The 21,425-nt window shown below is 43.6% G+C and overlaps 1 protein-coding gene and 1 pseudogene across 1 annotated transcript in view; one reads left to right on the top strand and one right to left on the bottom strand.

Moving 5' to 3' along the window:
* The window catches only part of LOC124622826 (histone-lysine N-methyltransferase SETD1A-like), a 605,140-nt gene that overhangs the window by 543,474 nt on the left and 40,241 nt on the right, over window positions 1-21,425 (bottom strand). Inside the window, exon 2 of the mRNA XM_047148618.1 lies at window positions 17,483-17,856. Within this exon, the coding sequence (XP_047004574.1) occupies window positions 17,483-17,856 (374 nt within the window). The remainder of the gene's footprint in view (window positions 1-17,482; window positions 17,857-21,425) is intronic.
* Window positions 11,787-11,904, top strand: LOC124623218 (annotated as a pseudogene).

Here is a 21,425-nt window from a genome sequence, read left to right as displayed (position 1 = left end):
CACTCTTGCCACTGTGGTTCGAGATCCTTGTGTTAGTTCGCGTCAAATCGCAAGGGAATCTGTCGTGAGCCAGGGTAGTGTCGTTCGTGTTCTGCATCGCCATAAATATCATCCTTATCATGTCAGTTTCCTCCAAGAATTAACTGGTACGGATTGCATGCGTCACATTGAATTCTGCCGATGTTCTCTACTTCAGATTTAAAGGGATGACACATTTATTAATTTGATTTTATTTACTGACGAGGCTACATTCACGAACCATGGAAATGCTAATTTGCATAACATGCATTATTGGGCACTGAAAATCCATGTTGGCTGCGGCAAGTTGCACACCAAAAACCGTGGTCGGCGAATGTATGATGTGGGATTCTGGAGGACAGATTTATAGGCCCCTATTTCATCGAAGGAAATCTTAATGGTAGGAAGTACACCAAATTCCTGGAAGAAACATTAGGTCTGTCACTGGGAGAAATACCTTTAGGAACAATAAACAGAATGTGGTACCAACACGACAGGTGTCCGGCACATTTTTCGCTGATGGCTAGAAATGAGCTGCAGAGACAATTCCCAAATCATTGGATTGGACGCGGAGGAGATGTGTCGTAGCCGACTCGTCTGCCAGACTTGAGGCCTCTGGATTGTTTCTTGTGGGGGTACGTAAAAGACGTTGTTTGCAAAGACGTTCCAACTACACTTGAAGATAGGCGAGAGAGAATTGTCAGAGAATATGCTTCGCTAAGTGCCGATGTGATAAGGAATACCACTTAATCTGTGATAAGAAGATTGCAACACTGCATTGATACCAATGGTCATCACTTCGAACACATTCTGTACATGGACGTTCATGCCATATTTGTGACCTTCGTTGACCTTCAAAGACCTTACTGTTACACATCATTGGATTCGTCTCGATAGCCGCTATCAGATAATAAGTACCAAACTACAGCATCCCATTAAAAAAAAAAAAAGTTGACCTTCATATATATATATATATATATATATATATATATAATTAGGGTGATTCACGAAGATATGCATATATTTTAATACTTTGTTGTACAAGTAAAACTAAAGAAAAAGTTCTATAAATATTAGGTCCGCAATCCGCAAATGTTTAGTTACGGAGTTACGGTTAATAAAAGATTTTGCCTGAAATTCAGCAACTTCACTAATATGAAGCCATCGAAAAACTGTACGAGATTAAAGTAAAGCACGATTTTCATACATTTTGTAGTTATTGATCTGATGAATCTAATAAAACATGTCCCAGATGTGTACCTGCAGTAGTTTTCCAGGACATCCAGAGAAGCAAAGAAGTAATTTTGTAAAATATTTAATTTATTTACTACTTGACCCAATTTGTTTTTTAAATTCCAGACTATTGCACAAAGCTGTCAACAGAAGTTGCACAGAATTTAATTTTGGAATAATGATGGTAATAACTTTAACTGAAACTGTATGAATGTGTCAGACAATCTGCTTCTATTAATACCATAGCACACGTGAATTCATGTTAAACCGGTAAATAAAAAAAGCTCAGTCTTATGGAAGTTGTACACTGTACAAACAGTTTCAGAAAACTAAATAGTTTCAAGATTAGTAAACGACTGAAGCAACTCACTAACGGTTGCCAACAATGACATAAACGTTTCTACACTCTTAATGGAAAGTAAACAAATTTACTTGTGTAATAATCATTGCTTCCATGGATGTTCTGGTAAACTACTGCAGATACACGACTGGGACATGTTTTATTAGTTTCACCAGATCAATAACAACAAAATAAATGGAGATCTTGCTTTACTTAAACCGCGTACTGTTTTGGGATGGCATCATATTAGGAAAGTTGCTAAATTTCAGGCAAAATCTTTTATTAGCAGTAACTCAGTAACTAAAAATTTGCCGAAATATGCATGTATGAACTTTTCTTCTTTTCTTTTCCTTGTAGAATAACATAAAAAAAAATATTTGCATATCTTCGTGAATCACCCTGTCGGAGCACAGAATAGACGAACAGGCTCCTGGTTGAAAGTTCTGATTGAAATGTGGGATATCAGCTGCTTCATTCTACCTTCCTCAACACCTTCAAAAACTTTCCCACGTTGAGTAGCTACGCGTCACTGCCCTTTGCAACATCACACCACCGGGTCGACGATGGGACGCAAATTGATAGATGTGATGTACATCTACAGACAAGCAAATGATTACAATTCCAGAAGAATTGGACGATTTTTTCGAGAGAAAGAGTTTCACAAATGACCAAATCAATAATGCGTTGGTCCTTACGCGAGCAGTTATTCGGCTTGGCAATGATCGATAAGAGTTGTTGGATGTCCTCCTGAGGGATATCGTGCAAATTCTGTTCAACTGGTGCGTTAGCTCATCAAAATCTCACTCTGATTGATGAACCCTGTCCATATGTTCCCTAAGTTCGCAAATGGGGAGAGATCTGGCGATCTTTCTGGTCAATGTGGGCTTTGGCAAGCACGAAGACAACCAGTAGAAACGCTCGCCGTATGCGGGTGGGATTATCTTGTTGAAATGTGAGCCTAGGATGCCTTGCCACGGAGTGCAACAAATCAGGGCTAGAATATCGTCGACATACCGCTGCTCTGTATGGATGCCGTGGATGATAGCCAAAAGTGTCCTGTTATAAAAGGAAATGACACCTTAGGTCATCCGTCTTGGTTGTCGGGCCTTACGGCAGGCGACATTCAGGTTGCTATCCAACCGCTGACCAAGGCATCTCCAGACACACCATCTCATTGACTGGAGTAGAATTGTGATCAGTGATGTGTGCCACTTCGAATCCCAATGGCAAACGTGTCGGGAAACGCCCCGGGCAGCGGTGGGATACCAACATGAATGTCACCTTCCATACGGCCTGAAAGCTATGGGTGATGGTCTGGAGTGCCATGTCTCTTCATAGCAGGACTCCTTTGGTTGTCATCTTCAGCACCCTTGCAGCGCCGGCTGGTGTGGCCAAGCGGTTAAAAGCGCTACAGTCTGGAACCGCGTGACCGCTACGGTCGCAGGTTCGAATCCTGCCTCGGGCATGGATGTGTGTGCTGTCCTTAGGTTAGTTAGGTTTAAGTAGTTCTAAGTTCTAGGGGACTGATGACCTTAGAAGTTAAGTCCCATAGTGCTCAGAGCCATTTGAACCATTTGAACCAACCCTTGCAGCACAGCGGTACGTCGACGATATTCTACGCATTTTATTGCAATTCAATGTTTCTTGTTACATTGAATTGCAATAAAATGCGTAGAATATCGTCGACGTACCGCTGTGCTGCAAGGGCTTACATTTCAACGAGATAATACCCTTCTGCACATGGCTACAGTTCCTACCGCTCCAGGTAATCACTGGAAGCAACATAAGTAAGGAGAGGAAGCTGAACAACGGATTGCCTCAAGGATCAGTTCTCTCATCCTTACTGTTCAACTTATATCTATCTGATCTACCTTACACTTCGTCCAGAAAATACTGCTATGCCGATGATCTGGCTCTAGCCGTCAAACACCAGGAAATGAAGACAACAGAAGAGATTTTAGCCAATGACGTGTCTGCATTAGACAATTACTTCAAAATCTGGAGACTCCAACCCAGTGTGAGTAAAACAGAAGTGTGTTGCTTCCATCTAAATAACCAGTTGGCGAACGTAAAACTGGAGGTAAGTTTCAGAGGCAGAATTCTTCATCACAACTGGAACCCAAAATATCTTGGTGTCACCCTGGATCGTACACTATGCTTCAAACAACACCTTCTTAACTTAGCTCAAAAGCTGAGGACTCGAAACAACATCCTCCATAAGCTATGCGGAACTACCTGGGGATCTTCAGCAACCACCCTGCGAACTTCAGCTCTGGGCTTGGTATACTCAAGTGCTGAGTATTGTGCACCTGTTTGGATGAATAGTCATCATACAAGGCTTGTTGATACCCAGCTGAATACGACAATGCGCATAATATCTGGCACAATCAGATCTACTCCAGTTTATTGGCTTCCATTGTTAACTGGTATAATGCCTCCTGATCTACGCAGATGTACTGCCCTTATGAGAGAATTCCACAAGATCTCCAGGAATTCTAACCTACCCGTGCATAGCGACCTGCCACTTTTAAATCGCAAGAGACTGAAATCACGTCATCCAACTCTGTGCGATGCTGCTGACATGGTGGCTAAGAATTTCAAACCTCTTGAAGAATGGAAAGGTCGGTGGGAAGCAGTGACAGATGTGCACCTGCATAACATCTTCTCAGGTGCTAAACTTCCAAGTGGATTCGACTTACCACGCAAGACGTGGTCTACTCTCAACAGAATCCGTACCAGCCATGGGCGATGCAGGGATGCTCTCTTTAAGTGGAACAAGCTGCCTGATCCAGCTTGTGACTGCGGGGCTCCATACCAGACTGTTCACCACATTGTCAGTGAATGCAGGATTCAAGCCTATCACGGCGCCAAAGAGGACTTCCTGCTAGCAACTCCAGATGCAGTGCGCTGGATTGAAGGACTGGATATTCAGTTGTAAAAACAAACTTAAGTTTCTTGTGTGCCAATATGTACATATATATATGTAATTTCATGATATGTCTGTATTAGCCATACGCTAAATAAATAAAATATTGCAATTCAAGTCACGCCATCCTGGGCTTACATTTCAACGAGATAATACCCTTCTGCACATGGCTACAGTTCCTACCGCTCGTGTCCGTGCTTGCCAAACCCTACCTTGGCTAGGAAGGTTGATGGATCTTTCCCAAACTGGGAACGCAGGGAGCATTACGGGCAGGCACACCAATCACTTCAGAGTTTTGACGATCTAACGTGCCAGTTGAACAAAATTTGGCACGATACCTCTCAGGAGGACACCCAACAACTCTATCAATCACTGTCAAGTCGAATAACTGTTTGCACAAGAGCCAGAGGTGGACCAATGTGTTATTGACTTGCTCGATGCCTCTTGAATAAATCATCCAGTTTTTTTTCTGAATTTGAAATTATTTGGTTTTTACATCACACCTACACCGTTTTCCATCTCAATCCGACAATTACTTCGTGTTGCGTCGTCTTTTTTTTTTTCTTCTTTTTAGAGTGGATCTGAGTAGTTCAACCAGCTCATGAGAATGAGTACTGCACGAAGGTAGTAATTTTATCAGCGTGTTTCGGGGCTAAAGATCAAGCACCTGGCTGAATAGCACAGATATGTTTCATACCCTCTCTAGAGGATGGCGTAAAGCAGCGCAGAATTAGACAGCTGCGAGCGTTTGTTATGAAAACGCTTCAGACAAATAGAAGGCAATCGGTCATATTAAACTGAATAGACAAAGAGCGAAACTGTTGCCAAGAAATGAAACAGATCATCAACTTGAGGGTATGCGAGAACTTGTCAGCACTAAGCGGGTTGGTGAATATGAATATCAACGTGAAAGTCACTTTTAAGGGATGAGAAAAAAAGACGTGACGTGTGTGTGTGTGTGTGTGTGTGTGAGAGAGAGAGAGAGAGAGAGAGAGAGAGAGAGAGAGAGAGAGATGTGTATGCGAGCGAAGCTTCGGATAAAAAGCTAGTTGTCAATGAAGTGTTTTTCAAAATAGATGGCGTACTGTGACTACAGGATGGAAAATGGGATTATACATACAGATGATGTTTGCTGATTGGTTTGTGGTTTGTGGGAAATAATTTTTGTCTCTACTTGTTCGTTACTGCGCAAGTCGTTCAATTTGTGTATTGCACTGAGAGTACTAGCACACCGGTAGAAATGCGTGTCGTATAGCATATGCCTGACGTTTGAAAACTACGAGGTGGCTAACGGGAACAGCCCATTCCCGAAATAGCCAGTGTGTGTCGTCTAGGCAGGTAGGATAGGGCATCCAGTGGTCATTGACCGCGCTATAAAAGGCCATGTCGGTAGAAACAGTACACGATGGCGCAGCACATTTTTGCATATGGCTCGTATGTGTGAAATGGTGAGTTTATCTAGACTGCTTAGAGGCTTTTTTTTGCGTACTTTTCAAGCTTACTGGCAGCGATAACAATTTAAGTGGCAATATGATTCTCAGGTTGGTTCGCTGTGTTAGAAAAACACGTACAATATTGTAAAGTCCCTAGAGCCAAATAAGACTGTAAGGGATTCGGAAAAACATCGAAGGGATTCTGAGACCATTACTACCCGCAAGCAGAGGTGCACTTGGGTTAAGTTTAAGTCATTAATCGGATCGTACAATTATGCGAAAGGATCGAAACTTCTCCTGCATAATACGCGCGTTTAGCAGTTTATGGCGTTACATTAGGAACTACAACAGATCTTTGTCATTCGTACGAAAAATCTGTCCGAAGAAAATGAATATCCAGTAATCGTGTGCGAGGAAACTGATTCCCATTTGAGTGGGTACCCGTGGATCAATAATGGAAATTTCGGTTACTGTGCAAACGAGACACCTCGAAAACTTCGCGAAAAGGTTTCAACCCAGAATTTGCTACAGCCTGGCGCGCAGCTAGCATTTTCCCCCCATATTTTTCAACGTGAATACGTTGTTTCCGTGGCAGTCACTGCTAAATGCTACGTATTCATTTGCTTGCGTCCACATAAGAGAAGACGACGTATACCTAACATTCAACATGTTTACATCCAATATGAGTGTGCAACACAACACACTGCATGATTGCGATTGTTAGCGGCCTTAGCTTGCTCCATCTCTCCTAGAAGTGTAATTTCACGGACTCCAAGACAAACTCAAATCAGGTGTGAGCTCTTACAAATCCCTCCCCCCAGTCTGAATGAAATAAGTAATCGACCAGAAAGTGTCAAAAACTAGTCGTGAGGCGTCGGAAACGCGTAAAAGCGAATTTTCAGCGAAGAAATGAAAATTACATGAAATAAGTACCGTATCCGCACGTGATTCTCTTTAAATGTTAATAATCACTGAACGTGGCATACTATCAGAAGTTTTTTTCTTTCATGTAATAAAACTGGTTTCTCCTTAGAAAGCATATGAGTGCTGTTCATTTCAGATACGTAAGTTTACCTTGGATCACCCAGTACACAAATTCTTTACACTTCTGGCACGCGCAGTAGAGAGCATAGCTAAATGTCCTGTTGCCTCTTTGCTCCCAGGCTCGATGTCTGACAACACACAAAAATTGCCGGTCGATCTTTACATACAACTAACGCTACAGGAAACAGCACCCAAGATAGGACAGGGTAGCAAATATTCGAAGCTTGAGCTCCTTGAGGCAAGCGATCATTTAACATTGCTGTCAACAGCGAGTGCCGCGAGTAAAAGGAAACTTTTTCTGGGCAGACAAGACGCACAATGTACTACATAAATTTTCGCCCGTATGTCGTCCAACACAGCCGCAAAGGTAATTATGCTAGCAGATTAAAGAATACTCTTCTAATGACCCACTGGACAATAAGCGTTCTTGACATCGAAACGCTTATCAGGCAACCATGATCAATCTCTCGACATTTGTCAAACACTCTACATCCCTATTTATATTCCGCAAGATACTTAGTGTGTGGTGGAGGATACATTGTGTTCCACTATTATGCCTTCTCTAGCATCCAACTTTCCATCCCCTCTTTTCCCTGTCTGGCTCCTCCAATCGTGACTGATGTTCTCACTGTACATCTGTACAGGTTGGACTTTTTTCGACTTTACTGCTACCGTCATTTCGCGAGATAGTCTATCTATGGGACAAAGCAATAGCTTTTTTTTTATGCGTGGCACTTCTCTTGTAGTCTCTGCCACTGCTGCAGACTGAGCATTCCACGACGCTCTCACATAGATTTCGCGAATCCACAATAAAGCGGCCAACTCTTTTTTTATTCATCTCTATATCTAGTACAGGGCTATTACAAATGATTGAAGCGATTTCATAAATTCACTGTAGCTCCACTCATTGACATATGGTCACGACACACTACAGATACGTAGAAAAACTCATAAAGTTTTGTTCGGCTGAAGCCGCACTTCAGGTTTCTGCCACCAGAGCGCTCGAGAGCGCAGTGAGACAAAATGGCGACAGGAGCCAAGAAAGCGTACGTCGTGCTTGAAATGCACTCACATCAGTCAGTCATAACAGTGTAACGACACTTCAGGACGAAGTTCAACAAAGATCCACCAACTGCTAACTCCATTGGGCGATGGTATGCGCAGTTTAAAGCTTCTGGATGCCTCTGTAAGGGGAAATCAACGGGTTGGCCTGCAGTGAGCGAAGAAACGGTTGAACGCGTGCGGGCAAGTTTCACGCGTAGCCCGCGGAAGTCGACGAATATAGCAAGCAGGGAGCTAAACGTACCACAGCCGACGGTTTGGAAAATCTTACGGAAAAGGCTAAAGCAGAAGCCTTACCGTTTACAATTGCTACAAGCCCTGACACCCGATGACAAAGTCAAACGCTTTGAATTTTCGGCGCTGTTGCAACAGCTCATGGAAGAGGATGCGTTCAGCGCGAAACTTGTTTTCAGTGATGAAGCAACATATTTTCTTAATGGTGAAGTGAACAGACACAATGTGCGAATCTGGGCGGTAGAGAATCCTCACGCATTCGTGCAGCAAATTCGCAATTCACCAAAAGTTAACGTGTTTTGTGCAATCTCACGGTTTAAAGTTTACGGCCCCTTTTTCTTCTGCTAAAAAAACGTTACAGGACACGTGTATCTGGACATGCTGGAAAATTGGCTCATGCCACAACTGGAGACCGACAGCGCCGACTTCATCTTTCAACAGGATGGTGCTCCACCGCACTTCCATCATGATGTTCGGCATTTCTTAAACAGGAGATTGGAAAACCGATGGATCGGTCGCGATGGAGATCATGATCAGCAATTCATGTCATGGCCTCCACGCTCTCCCGACTTAACCCCATGCGATTTCTTTCTGTGGGGTTATGTGAAAGAATCAGTGTTTAAACCTCCTCTACCAATAAACGTGCCAGAACTGCGAGCTCGCATCAACGATGCTTTCGAACTCATTGATGGGGACATGCTGCACCGAGTGTGGGAGGAACTTGATTATCGGCTTGATGTCTGCCGAATCACTAAAGGGGCACATATCGAACATATGTGAATGCCTAAAAAACTTTTTGAGTTTTTGTATGTGTGTGCAAAGCATTGTGAAAATATCTCAAATAATAAAGTTATTGTAGAGCTGTGAAATCGCTTCAATCATTTGTAATAACCCTGTATTTATTGTACCTGGCTTGGTTGCCAGACTTTGACTAGCAGTGAATAATCGGCCAAATAAAGACTTGGTAACGTACCTCATACGTGGATTAATTATATTTCCTGGCAAATATTCCTGTGGACTAGATCTGTTGACATAATATCGATATATCGATACATTCGGAAAAGATATCTATAGATTTCGACGAGATTTATTACTCGTTATATCAGTATATCGATATCGAAATGGTGATAACCTTTCACTACTACTTTTTGAGCTCCCATCACGTCCAGTCCTTCTCTTTGACTGGGTGAAGCAAATATAGGTGGCACAAAGAAAAAGTCATATTTCACTGGGGAGTGGCAGTGTGAATGGAACAACCAAGATTTCCGACGTAGAGAAATGGCATACCAGTTGCTTTAAAAAACAGTTTTTGACGCAACTAGCGTGCTATTTCCACATATCGGCATTTTCACAAACAGTTGCTGAAAAAAGATGACCATAGTCTAAATGACAAGATTCGTTTCTAGGTGGGCGGAGATGTGTGAAGGGAAATGATGACCTCATCGGCGATCGGTGCTATCAACAGAAACTGCAACGTTTAACTTCACCTCGCGATTTTGACACTGCAATTGCTATATTACTGGCGTTTGCAGAAATGAAAAAAGAGGAAGCCGGCATGAAGTGCTGCAGACGAATCCGATACGTGACTAAACCGAACGACGGTCCAATCGGACAGCTGTAATTGTGCCACTTACATGCAGTTACCATTGTTAGCACAGTGGTTATTGCCAAGCGTGAAAGTGCATCGTTTTCTTTTCAGTTCTTGCTGTAAGGAAGGTAAGCAGGCAGCTAGCTTGTCGATGTACAGAATATCTAATAATAAATCTGTCTCTCTCTCTCTCTATTCGTTTAGTCGGTTCCGACTCTTCGTGACCCCATGAACCAAATCACGCCACTTTTACCTTTCTTGCACTTTCTCCCGTAGACCTTCCAGGTTGGAACACATTGCTTCTGTCATGCCATCGATCCATCTCATCCTCTGACGTCCTCTTCTTCTAGTTCCTTCAATCTTCCCCAGCATTAATGTTTTTTCCAGCGAGGCATGCCTTCGCATTGTGTGTTCAAAGTAGGTCAGCTTTTGTTTTAAGATTAGACCTTCCAGGGAGAAATCTGGTTTAATTTCCTCCAATATTGATCTGTTGGTTCTCTTTGCAGTCCATGGAATCTGTACTTAAAATCTGTACTTAAAATCTGTACTTAAATACAAAGATCTAAAACCGGCAGTATATTTATAATGTGCAGCCGATAATTTTATAGGCCGGTCAGTCGATATTTTATCCGTCGATGTATCTATACATTTTACGATAAATCGAAGGCGGATAAAAATATTATTACTACATCGATATATGGGATTATCGATATTTTGAAAAATATCAACAGTCCTAATATAAACTTTAGCCTGGCATCTACTTCCCCATGTACAAATTGTATAGCGTCTTCCCATCTTAATTACCTCAACCCGCAATGTCTTAGTTATTTATTTATTTATTATTGTAGTTGTTCACCGTCTATGGTGTAATGTAAGTGGCCTTTTCGCCCAATTACGCATAATACGTGACATTTGTTTGTACCGAGGATCTACTATTAGTCCATACACTATATGTCGTTACTTTCATGTCTCAAAACATTTCGCTTCCCCTCTCTCGGCGTTACGACTTGTCGCGTACAGCACGCATCCAGACTTAACCGACAAAATTTCGGAGTTTGTTCAGGTATATTTTCTGAGTATTTTCGTATAAAGGACCCGTGGTTACCGGTCGCTCCCTTACAGAGTAATTACATTTCGTTTCATTTCTTACCGTAATTTGTCTGTGTGTCTGTGTTGCGCAGATAATGTCCACACACCAGTGCAAACGTCGACAGTAGGTCCTGTGCGTGTCGTCTGGAAACAAACTTGATCCGTGCACTTAACGGTGCCTGCTGTTGACAAGAGTCCTCAAGCTTGCATTCAGTACTGATAGGATTTGTTTTGCCTTCAGTGATTGTTGTACGTTAACAGTTATCCACAGCAATGTGGGCAAGTTGGCCGATTTGAACCTAATTCTGTGAATGCAGTCGAAGAGCGGCAGGACAACGCTATGCGGACCTGTTCGTGCAGCACTTTACCATCAAAGGGCGGTTGCATTACGCTGTATTTTGTGTTGTGCATTTGTTCGTTATATGTTGCACGGTTTTTTACTGTCGTGCAAGTATTTTCACGAAAACTAAGGTAATTGTGGTAAGTAAGTGAACAGAACTTAATTATACATGGTCATTCAAAAGAAAGAACACATTTCAGTTTTTTTTTTATTACAGACAGCTATAAAAGATAGTACACATTGCTCATGTCAATGAATAGTGGAGGGTTCAAATTTTATGTTCGCACAGACACTATACCTTGCACTCAACATGAGCACCATGCGTTGCTCGAGAAACACCGAAACGGTAGTCCATTTCATTGCACACACGAATCAACAAGTCCCTGATTATTGAATCGACAGCTCCAACAATTCGATTTCTCAACTCTTGAAGAGTAGTTGCCATAGGTAGGACAAATAATTGTCTTTTACGTACCCGCGGCAACGGCCTTGCCGCAGTGAATACACCGGTTCCCGTGAGATCACCGAAGTTAAGCGCTGTCGGGCGAGGTCGGCACTTGGATGGGTGACCATCCAGGCCGCCGTGCGCTGTTGCCATTTTTCGGAGTGCACTCAGGCTCGTGATGCCAATTGAGGAGCTACTCGACCGAAAACTAGCGGCTTCGGTCAAGAAAATCACCATAACGACCGGGAGAGCGGTGTGCTGACCCTCCGCCCCTCCTATCAGCATCCTCAGCTGAGGATGACACGGCGGTCGGATGGTCCCGGTAGGCCACTCGTAGCCTGAAGATGGAGTGCTTTATGTACCCGCAAAGAAAACAATTACAAAGTGCGAGGACTGGTGACTTAGAATGCCAAAAGTAATGAACACGATCCTGTTACCACATCTCCCAATCCAAGTTGTGTGATGGTGTTGCTACGATAACGCCGCACCTCAAAGTCAATTTGTGGCAGGGCGCCGTAATGCATAAAAATGACACCATTGGAATCTTCGTCACGTTGAGGAAACAACCAGTTTTGCAGCATGTCCAGGTATAATAACATCCCTGTCACAGCTTTCTCGGCAAATAAGACAGGTCCGTAAAATTTATGAACAGAAATGGCACAAAACACATTCAGTTACGGTGAGCTTCTTTCTCGTTCGACGACGAAGACGCCAGGATTTTGTGACCTCCAAATTCTTGCATTATGGCGGTTTACTTAACCCGATAGATGAAACGTGGATTCGATTCGAAAAGATGAGTCAAAAATGTTCGAATTTGTGTGCTAAGGTCACCAGACCCTAAGCTTACACACTACTTCACCTAAATTATCCTAAGGACAAACACACACACCCATGTCCGAGGAAGGACTCCAACCTCCGCCAGGACCAACCGCACAGTACATGACTGCAGCGCCTCAGACTGCTCGGCTAATCCCGTGCGGCAAAAGATGAGTTGTTCAGAGAAAGTGTCCTCTGCCATATCCCGGAAAACTCAAATGCAAAATTCGTACCTTCTGTTATAGTCGCCAAGACGCAATTGCTGCAGTAACTGCAACTTGTAAGGCTTGATAAGCTGGTATCGTTTCAGAACACGCTACACCGTCGTTCGAGAAAGTTGAAGTTCCTGGCCTGCCCGTCTCGTGGACTTCCGAGGCCTCTGTGTAAGCGCATCTCGGATACGCTCGACATTTCCATCAGACATATATGGCCACGCTATGCTCTTCCCTTTGCATATGCAACCAGCAATCAAGAATTTTGTATGCCAGTCATTTATCTGATTGTGCAGAGGCAGTTACTTGCTCAATCGACGGCGGAAGGCACGTTGCACTTGAACAATGGATTGACTTCGCGGAAATTCCGACACACAAAACAATTTCTCTTGTGATGTAGTCAGGATATTGCCACAAACAGTAACGCAGTTGTGTCAGAACTTTGAACCTTCCTCTATCCAGAGACATGTGCAATGTGTTTCCATCTTTTATAGTTTGTCTGTAATGAACATCTGAAATCTGTTCTTTCTTTTTGAATTATCCAGTATTGTTACTCAGCAATGAGCCACCGGAGATCACGGTTCTCTTGCACGTTAAAAAATACTCATATAATACCCCTGTGCCGGCCTGTGTGGCCGTGCGGTTCTAAGCGCTGCAGTCTGGAACGGAGCTGCTGCTACGGCCGCAGGTTCGAATCCTGCCTCGGGCATGGATGTGAGTGATGTCCTTAGGTTAGTTAGGTTTAAGCAGTTCTAAGTTCTAGGGGACTGATGACCACAGATGTTAAGTCCCATAGTGCTCAGAGCCAATACCCCTGAACAACCTCTGAAATGTTGTCGGTGAAATTCGGGCTCAACCTGTATAGATTGTGCAACGTCCCCGTTTTCAGTGCCTCGCAGCTACGGCGGCGTCTGAAGAAGTCACGCTTGCGGTCGCCGCCAGAATCCAGTCCACGCTTTCTTGGCGATGCGCGGCGCGCGAGACAAATTACACGACGCACCGCGCCGCATATTTAATTGGAATTGTCTATTGGCTGACTCGGATTAATTATCTGCCTCGCCGTACTATCTAATCGTTCCAAATGAGTGTCGCCTGCCTAGCTCTGACACGCGAGACAGGATTAAAACTTCTCGCCACTGCAATCATTAAAAAGCCCTCTATCTATCTAACAACTTTTACAAAGATTTAAAGAACCGACCACTGAACCGGAATATGTACAGCGCCATCTTGAGCCTAGCAACTTCGTTCAGATAGTGTCCACGACAACAAAACAGGAACACAGTTTAACAGCAATACGTCAAATGACATAGTCACTCACTCAAATCTCCATGGAAACAAATGGAATGTATTTCCTTGTTTAAACTTGGTCAAATCCAGTTCACTCAGTGAATGTCATCTCCAACTAGCCAATGGCTCCACACTATGATAAGATGACACTTTTCATCGGGCATCGAAAGGCAACAGCCACCTAGAACACTGGAAAAGGACTGAACAGAATTCTGTATTTGAAAGGCAACTTTGTTGATCACGAAGAATCACGATCTCCCGATTACAGTTAAACAATTCAAAACACTCCGGTGTGCAGGAGACGTAGCTTGCCACATAGCTCCAAAAATTCTCCACGAAATTATTTAACAATTACATTTCCCAGCCTGTCAGAGCACAATGTAGAAATTTTCTCCCGCTAATAACGTTTTTGTAAATCTCCTATCCAAAACACTGGGCATCATGGAAAATCAAAAAGCTTTAAGCCAGCCTTGTAGGTTCTGACTTCAACCGATTTAGGAGGATTTGTCGCCTCCATACTGGAGAAAACCATTTCCACCGACTACCAGAAACTAGCGCTGATATCGACAGTAGCGAACAGGATATGATATACTATTCGTACTACCTAAGTACTCGTATGACGTGGCAGTAAGGGATTTCCAACGCTTCCTTGGAGTATGCCGGAAGCTTTTACACAGCTGACGACTTGCCTGTGTTGAGAGCGATTTAGCCTCCAAAGATGAATTTCTAGGGAGATTTCTCGGGATGCGCATGATTTATGGAATGTGTGGAATAAGTTGCACCCATTGTATTTTTTATAGTTCATGAACTATATACGTACATAATATGGCCAAAATATCCGTTGGAGACTTGTCCATTATATACGTCTTCTGAGTTTCCCTTGCCGCTTTTGTTTTTATAATTAAAAGTGCCTTAAATATGGCAAAGTGAGCTAAATATTGTACAAATGCAGATATCAGGCTACACCAAAGACCAATGTCTTACCACAACCTTCATTTCGAAATCGCATTCCTTGGCTTCGCCCACTCACAACCACCTTACCAACCATCAACTCACCTTAGACCTCAGGCTACACTAAAGATCACTCTGTCACCACGGCCAAGATTTGAAGTGGTCAGGGGATGGAGAGGGACGTAGCCACTCTTATACTTTCGTCTAAACATTTAACACATCTCTGACGATTTATTTCCGTTGAGTACGAATGAATCTGGGCTTGCACGAGATATGGAGAGATTATATAGGCGGTAAAAGTTATGTAGTGTGTCATTCTAACAGTTTCTTTATTTATGTGCTACACACATACATAATATGCACCAAAATACTCGTTGGACACTTGTCTGTTGTAGAACATTACTGGAGTTACAGGGTTTCTCAAAAGGTGCAGTACAGCTTCAGTGTATTATAGCACGCAAACTGATTAAGATATTCACACCATGTTTGGCTTACGTGACAGACAAACTCACAAAGTTTTGTTTTTGTGTGTTGCAGTTTGTTGTGAATGTAGTACAATGACACCGGTTCAAGAAGAGGCTCCGAGTGAGGAATGGTTTATGTAGACCAAATCGGACACAAAAGTTCAAACTTCCAAACACTGTACAGGGAGCAATCACTCACGCGGACGTTTTGGAATTCTATGCTGTCAGAAAGCATGCGAGATTTTCTGGACGAGGTGTTCCCAGATCGCTGGATTGGCAGGGGTTGTCCAATTCCCTGGCCTCCTAAATCACTTGACATTACACCGATGGACTTCTTTCTACGTGTGTTTGTCAAGGACGGAGTCTACCAAACACCTGTTAACTACATAAATGATTTAAAACACGAAATCGTCGCTGCTATTGTCACAGTTGATGTGGATATGTTTTCCTGAGTGTCGATAGAGCTTGAATACAGACTGGATGTTGTGCGTGCCACCAAACATGCACATTTTGAAACTGACTGAGTACCACATAAGGTTTGTGAGATATTAGAGCCGCCTGCCTCAGGCATGGATGTGTGTGATGTCCTTAGGTTAGTTAGGTTTAAGTAGTTCGAAGTTCTAGGGGACTGATGACCTCAGATGTTTAGTCCCATAGTGCTCAGAGCCATTTGAACCATTTATTGAGATATTAGATAAGTCAAACATAGTGTGACTATCTTAATTATTTTGGATGCAATAACACATTAAATTTGTACCGAACATTTTGAGACACCCTGTACTTCGCAGTTTTAGTTTTCTTAACGAAAAGTGCGTGAATGTAGCCATCAGGCTACACTAGAGATAAATGTGACACCACAACGTTTATTTCACATTCACGTCCTCCATTTCACACCCGAACTGTCACCTTCCAACCTAGCCTAGACCTCGGGATACGCTAGAGGGAAGTCTGTCATTACAACCAAAATTTCATGTTATATTATAAACAAATAAGCCCTCAGTCACAAATATTAAGTCAAAATTGACCAGGTTTCGACGCTACTATGAGCGTCGTCTTCAGAATTAAACTAACTGTTCTAAAAATGGTTCAAATGGCTCTGAGCACTATAGGGCTCAACTGCTGAGGTCATTAGTCCCCTAGAACTTAGAGCTAGTTAAACCTAACTAACCTAAGGACATCACAAACATCCATGCCCGAGGCAGGATTCGAACCTGCGACCGTAGCGGTCTTGCGGTTCCAGACTGCAGCGCCTTTAACCGCACGGCCACTTCGGCCGGCTAAACTGTTCTAAAACATATTAGATATATAATACATTAATAAAATTAAAGTTTGTACTGACGGGAAAGAGATGCAGTACTTACAAGTCACATTTAAAAAAAATCTAAGCCGAAAAGGCGACGTCATGAATAGTTGTCAGTAAGATGGCGAGCCGCTAAGGGCTGCTCGTACTTGCAACTCTTGTTTACTCAAGTACGAGCAGCCCTTAGCGGCTCGCCATCTTATTGACAACTATTCATGACGTCGCCTTTCCGGCTTAGATTTTTTAATATATAACTTGTAAGTACTGCATCTCTCCAGTCAGTACAAACATTAATTTTATTAATGTATTATATACCTAATATGTTTTGAACAGTTAGTTTAATTCTGAAGACGACGCTCATAGTGGCATCGAAACCTTGTCAATTTTGGCTTAATATTTGTGACCGAGGGCTTATTTGTTTCTAATATAATTCTGAGACGGTCACTGAACCTCAGCAGCTATGTTCAAAGATTTACAGAATTTCAAGGTTGGTTGGGGACGGGGAGGGGGGGGGGGGGTGGGAGAGGGAGGGACGAGAGCTCACACACTCAAGCCCGCCATTTAACAGTTTCCTGGGATACGACCGAAGCTATTTACACAGATTACGATTTGAGACCGACGGCAAGGAAGTAACGTGGATAAACGTTTTTGTTTGGGTCTTGTACGGGATACGCGGCATGTGCGCAACTGGGGGACGCACCTGTGCAGAGCGTTCCCTGGCCCGGCGCGAGGCCTCCTGCTGCGCGCGCTCCAGCAGCTCGGACACGAACTTGGAGGCGGCGTCGACCACCTCGGGGTCGGGGTCGGCGTCGGCGCCGGGGGCCGCCGAGCAGCTGGCGCCGGGGTCGGGTCCGGGCAGCGAGCCCGGGCGCTGGGGGCGCGCCGCCGGCGGGGACCGCATGCCGCCGCCAGACGCCGTCTCGGCCGAGTGTGGGGCGCTGCCGCCGCCGCAGCTGCTACTACTGCTAGTGTGGCTGCCGCCGCTGGCTGGGGCGCTGTTGCTGTCCGGTAGCTCCGAACTGCGTGGTGGTCGGCGGCGCACTGGCGCGCCGAATCGCGCCGCCCGCCGCCCGGCTCGCCGGGCCGGGATGAGTCACTGCGCACCTGCACTGCGCAGCCGCCGCTTCGCGCCGTACGCATCGCGGCTCCGGCGAGCTTTTTCACACTATACTGCTTCCGCTCCGTACATTGTGTAAGCAAATAACTTACAAACCATAACACATAAATTCCATGAAGTCTAAGAACGTACGTGATAAATGTCTTTTTACAACTGCCAAGAAATGTTGAACAAAACGGTTCCTTGTTTACTACCGGTTTCGATCATCTGCCCATCTTCAGGGATAAAATCATTCACTACAACCAACATGACAACCGTCTTTTTGTGGCGTCAAATAAAATAAGTACCATCTCGCGACACTGCTATTAATACTGAAACAAATTGCAGGTCAGTAGTAAAATGAACTGATAGCAAAGAATCTTCGTATATTGTCATAATCAAGATCTGCCTGTTCGTGTGGCGTGTCTGTACAAACTTTGGAAACCGTACCCAATACACGTGAATGCCTTCATTTTTTTTGTGGGTTTGGAAATTGGCTAGAAACACGAGAAAAATGTTGCGAATTCAACATACATCGCTACTGAATGACTTTACAACACGGATTCACCAGGCACTTTCGGTTACTCGGAGAACCGCGGCGAACAGCGTAGTATTTTAGTAATTTCACGTCAAAAAGGTGTGGTTATATTGGCTACAGGTCTGTATCCATTACATGCCCTGGCTTCCTTCAAACTGATATGCTGATTAGGTACGTCTGTCTGTGTTACGTGAAGGTGCGGGATACATTTCCGAAGATCTTATCTCTTTTTGTCTGTCGGTGGGTGGATGGGGGGAGGGGTTATTCTTTTCTTTTTTTTCTTTTTTAACTAGACAGATTTGCAAGACAGCTCTTACATTACTCCTTCAGGCACTGGGAGCAGCTTTTTTAAACTATTATTTTGAGTCTTTTGTCACCAGTAACCCGGACCCTCCCGCCCCCACGATGTTTTAAAGAATTTAATCAGTCCGTATTTAAGAAGAGCTTGTTTTAACGCTTTTCAGTGTTTATGACGACATATCTCCTAAACCCTACCCCCATGAACCATGGGCCTTGCCGTTGGTGGGGAGGCTTGCGTGCTCAGCGATACAGATGGCCGTACCGTAGGTGCAACCACAACGGAGGGGTATCTGTTGAGAGGCCAGACAAACATGTGGTACCTGAAGAGGGGCAGCAGCCTTTTCAGTAGTTGCAGGGGCAACAGTCTGGATGATTGACTGATATGGCCTTGTAACACTGACCAAAATGGCCTTGCTGTGCTGGTACTGCAAACAACTGAAAGCAAGGGGAAACTACAGCCGTAATTTTTCCCGAGGGCATGCAGCTTTACTGTATGGTTAAATGATGTTGGCGTCCTCTTGGGTAAAATATTCCGGAGATAAAATAGTCCCCCATTCGGATCTCTGGGCGGGGACTACTCAAGAGGACGTCGTTATCAGGAGAAAGAAAACTGACGTTCTACAGATCGGAGCGTGGAATGTCAGATTCCTTAATCGGGCAGGTAGGTTAGAAAATTTAAAAAGGGAAATGGGTAGGTTAAAGTTAGATATAGTGGGAATTAGTGAAGTTCGGTGGCAGGAGGAACAAGACTTTCGGACCGGCCGGGGTGGCCAAGCGGTTCTAAGCGCTACAGTCTGGAACAGCGCGACCGCTACGGTCGCAGGTTTTTATCCTGCCTCGGGCATGGATGTGTATGATGTCCTTAGGTTAGTTAGGTTTAAGTAGTTCTAAGTTCTAGGGGACTGATGACCACAGCTGTTAAGTCCCATAGTGCTTAGAGCCATTTGAACCATCTGAACAAGACTTTCGGTCAGGTGAATACAGGGTTATAAATACAAAATCAAATAGGGGTAATGCAGGAGTAGGTTTAATAATGAATAAAACCATAGGAATACGGGTAAGCTACTACAAACAGCATGGTGAACGCATTATTGTGGCCAAGATAGACACGAAGCCCATGCCTACTACAGTAGTACAAGTTTATATGCCAACTAGCTCTGCAGATAATGAAGAAATTGATGAAATGTATGATGAGATAAAGGAAATTATTCGGGTAGTGAAGGGAGACGAAAATTTAATAGTCATGGGTGACTGGAATTCGAGAGTAGGAAAAGGGAGAGAAGGAAACATAGTAGGTGAATATGGATTGGGGGTAAGAAATGAAAGAGGAAGCCGTCTGGTAGAATTTTGCACAGAGCATAAATCATAGCTAACACTTGGTTAAAGAATCATGAAAGAAGGTTCAATACATGGAAGACGCCTGGAGATACTGGAAGGTCTCAGATGGATTATATAATGGTAAGACACGGATTCAGGAACCAGGTTTTAAATTATAAGACATTTACAGGGGCAGATGTGGACTCTGACCACAATATATTGGTTATGAACTGCAGATTAAAAGTGAAGAAACTGCAAAAAGGTGGGAATTTGAGGAGATGGCACCTGGATAAACTGATTAAACCAGAGTTTGTACAGAGTTTCATGGAGAACATTAGGGAACGATTGACAAGAATGGGGGAAAGAAATACAGCAGAAGAAGAATGGGTAGCTTTGAGAGATGAAATAGTGGAGGCAGCAGAGGATCACGTAGGTAAAAAGACGAGGCGCAAATCACTAGGGGTAAGATAGATGTGCCTGCAGGAGAATTAAAGACACCTATGGAGCAAAGAGAACCACTTCATGAGTATCAAGAGCTGAGATGGAAACCCAGTTCTAAGCAAGGGAAAGCAGAAAGGTGGAAGGAGCATATACAAAATCTATACAAGGTCGATGTTCTTGAGGACAATATTATGGAAATGGAAGAGAATTTAGATGAAGATGAAATAGGAGATAAGATACTGCGTAAAGAGTTTAACAGAGCACTGAAAGACATAAGTCTAAACTAGGCCCCGGGAGTAGACAACATTCCATCAGAACTACTGACAGCCTTGGGAGAGCCAAGACTAACAAAACTCTACCATCTAGTGAGGAAGATGTATGAGAGAGACGAAATACCCTATGACTCCAAGAAGAATATAATAATTCCAATCCCAAAGAAAGCAGGTGTTGCAGATGTGAAAATTACGTAACTATCAGTTTAATAAGCCATGGCTGCAAAATACTAACACGAATTCTATACAGACGAATGGAAAAACTGCTAGAAGCCGACCTCGTTGAAGATCAGTCTGGATTCCGTAGAAACATTGAAACACGTGAGGCAATACTGACCCTACGACTTATCTTGTTGTTGTAGTCTTCAGTCCTGAGACTGGTTTGATGCAGCTCTCCATGCTACTTTATCCTTGCAAGCCTCCTCATCTCCCAGTACCTACTGCAGCCTACATCCTTCTGAATCTGCTTAGTGTATTCATCTCTTGGTCTCCCTCTACGATTTTTACCCTCCAGTACTAAATTGATGCCTCAGAACATGTCCTACCAACCGATCCCTTCTTCTAGTCAAGTTGTGCCACAAACTCCTCTTCTCCCCAACTCTATTCAATACCTCCTCATTAGTTATGTGATGTACCCATTTAATCTTCAACATTCTTCTGTTGCACCACATTTCTAAAG

The sequence above is a fragment of the Schistocerca americana genome, chromosome 7, assembly GCF_021461395.2.
Source record: "Schistocerca americana isolate TAMUIC-IGC-003095 chromosome 7, iqSchAmer2.1, whole genome shotgun sequence".
Classification (NCBI taxonomy): domain Eukaryota; kingdom Metazoa; phylum Arthropoda; class Insecta; order Orthoptera; family Acrididae; genus Schistocerca; species Schistocerca americana.
Note: the sequence above shows the minus strand (reverse complement) of the source record. Positions and strands in the feature narration are given on the sequence as shown.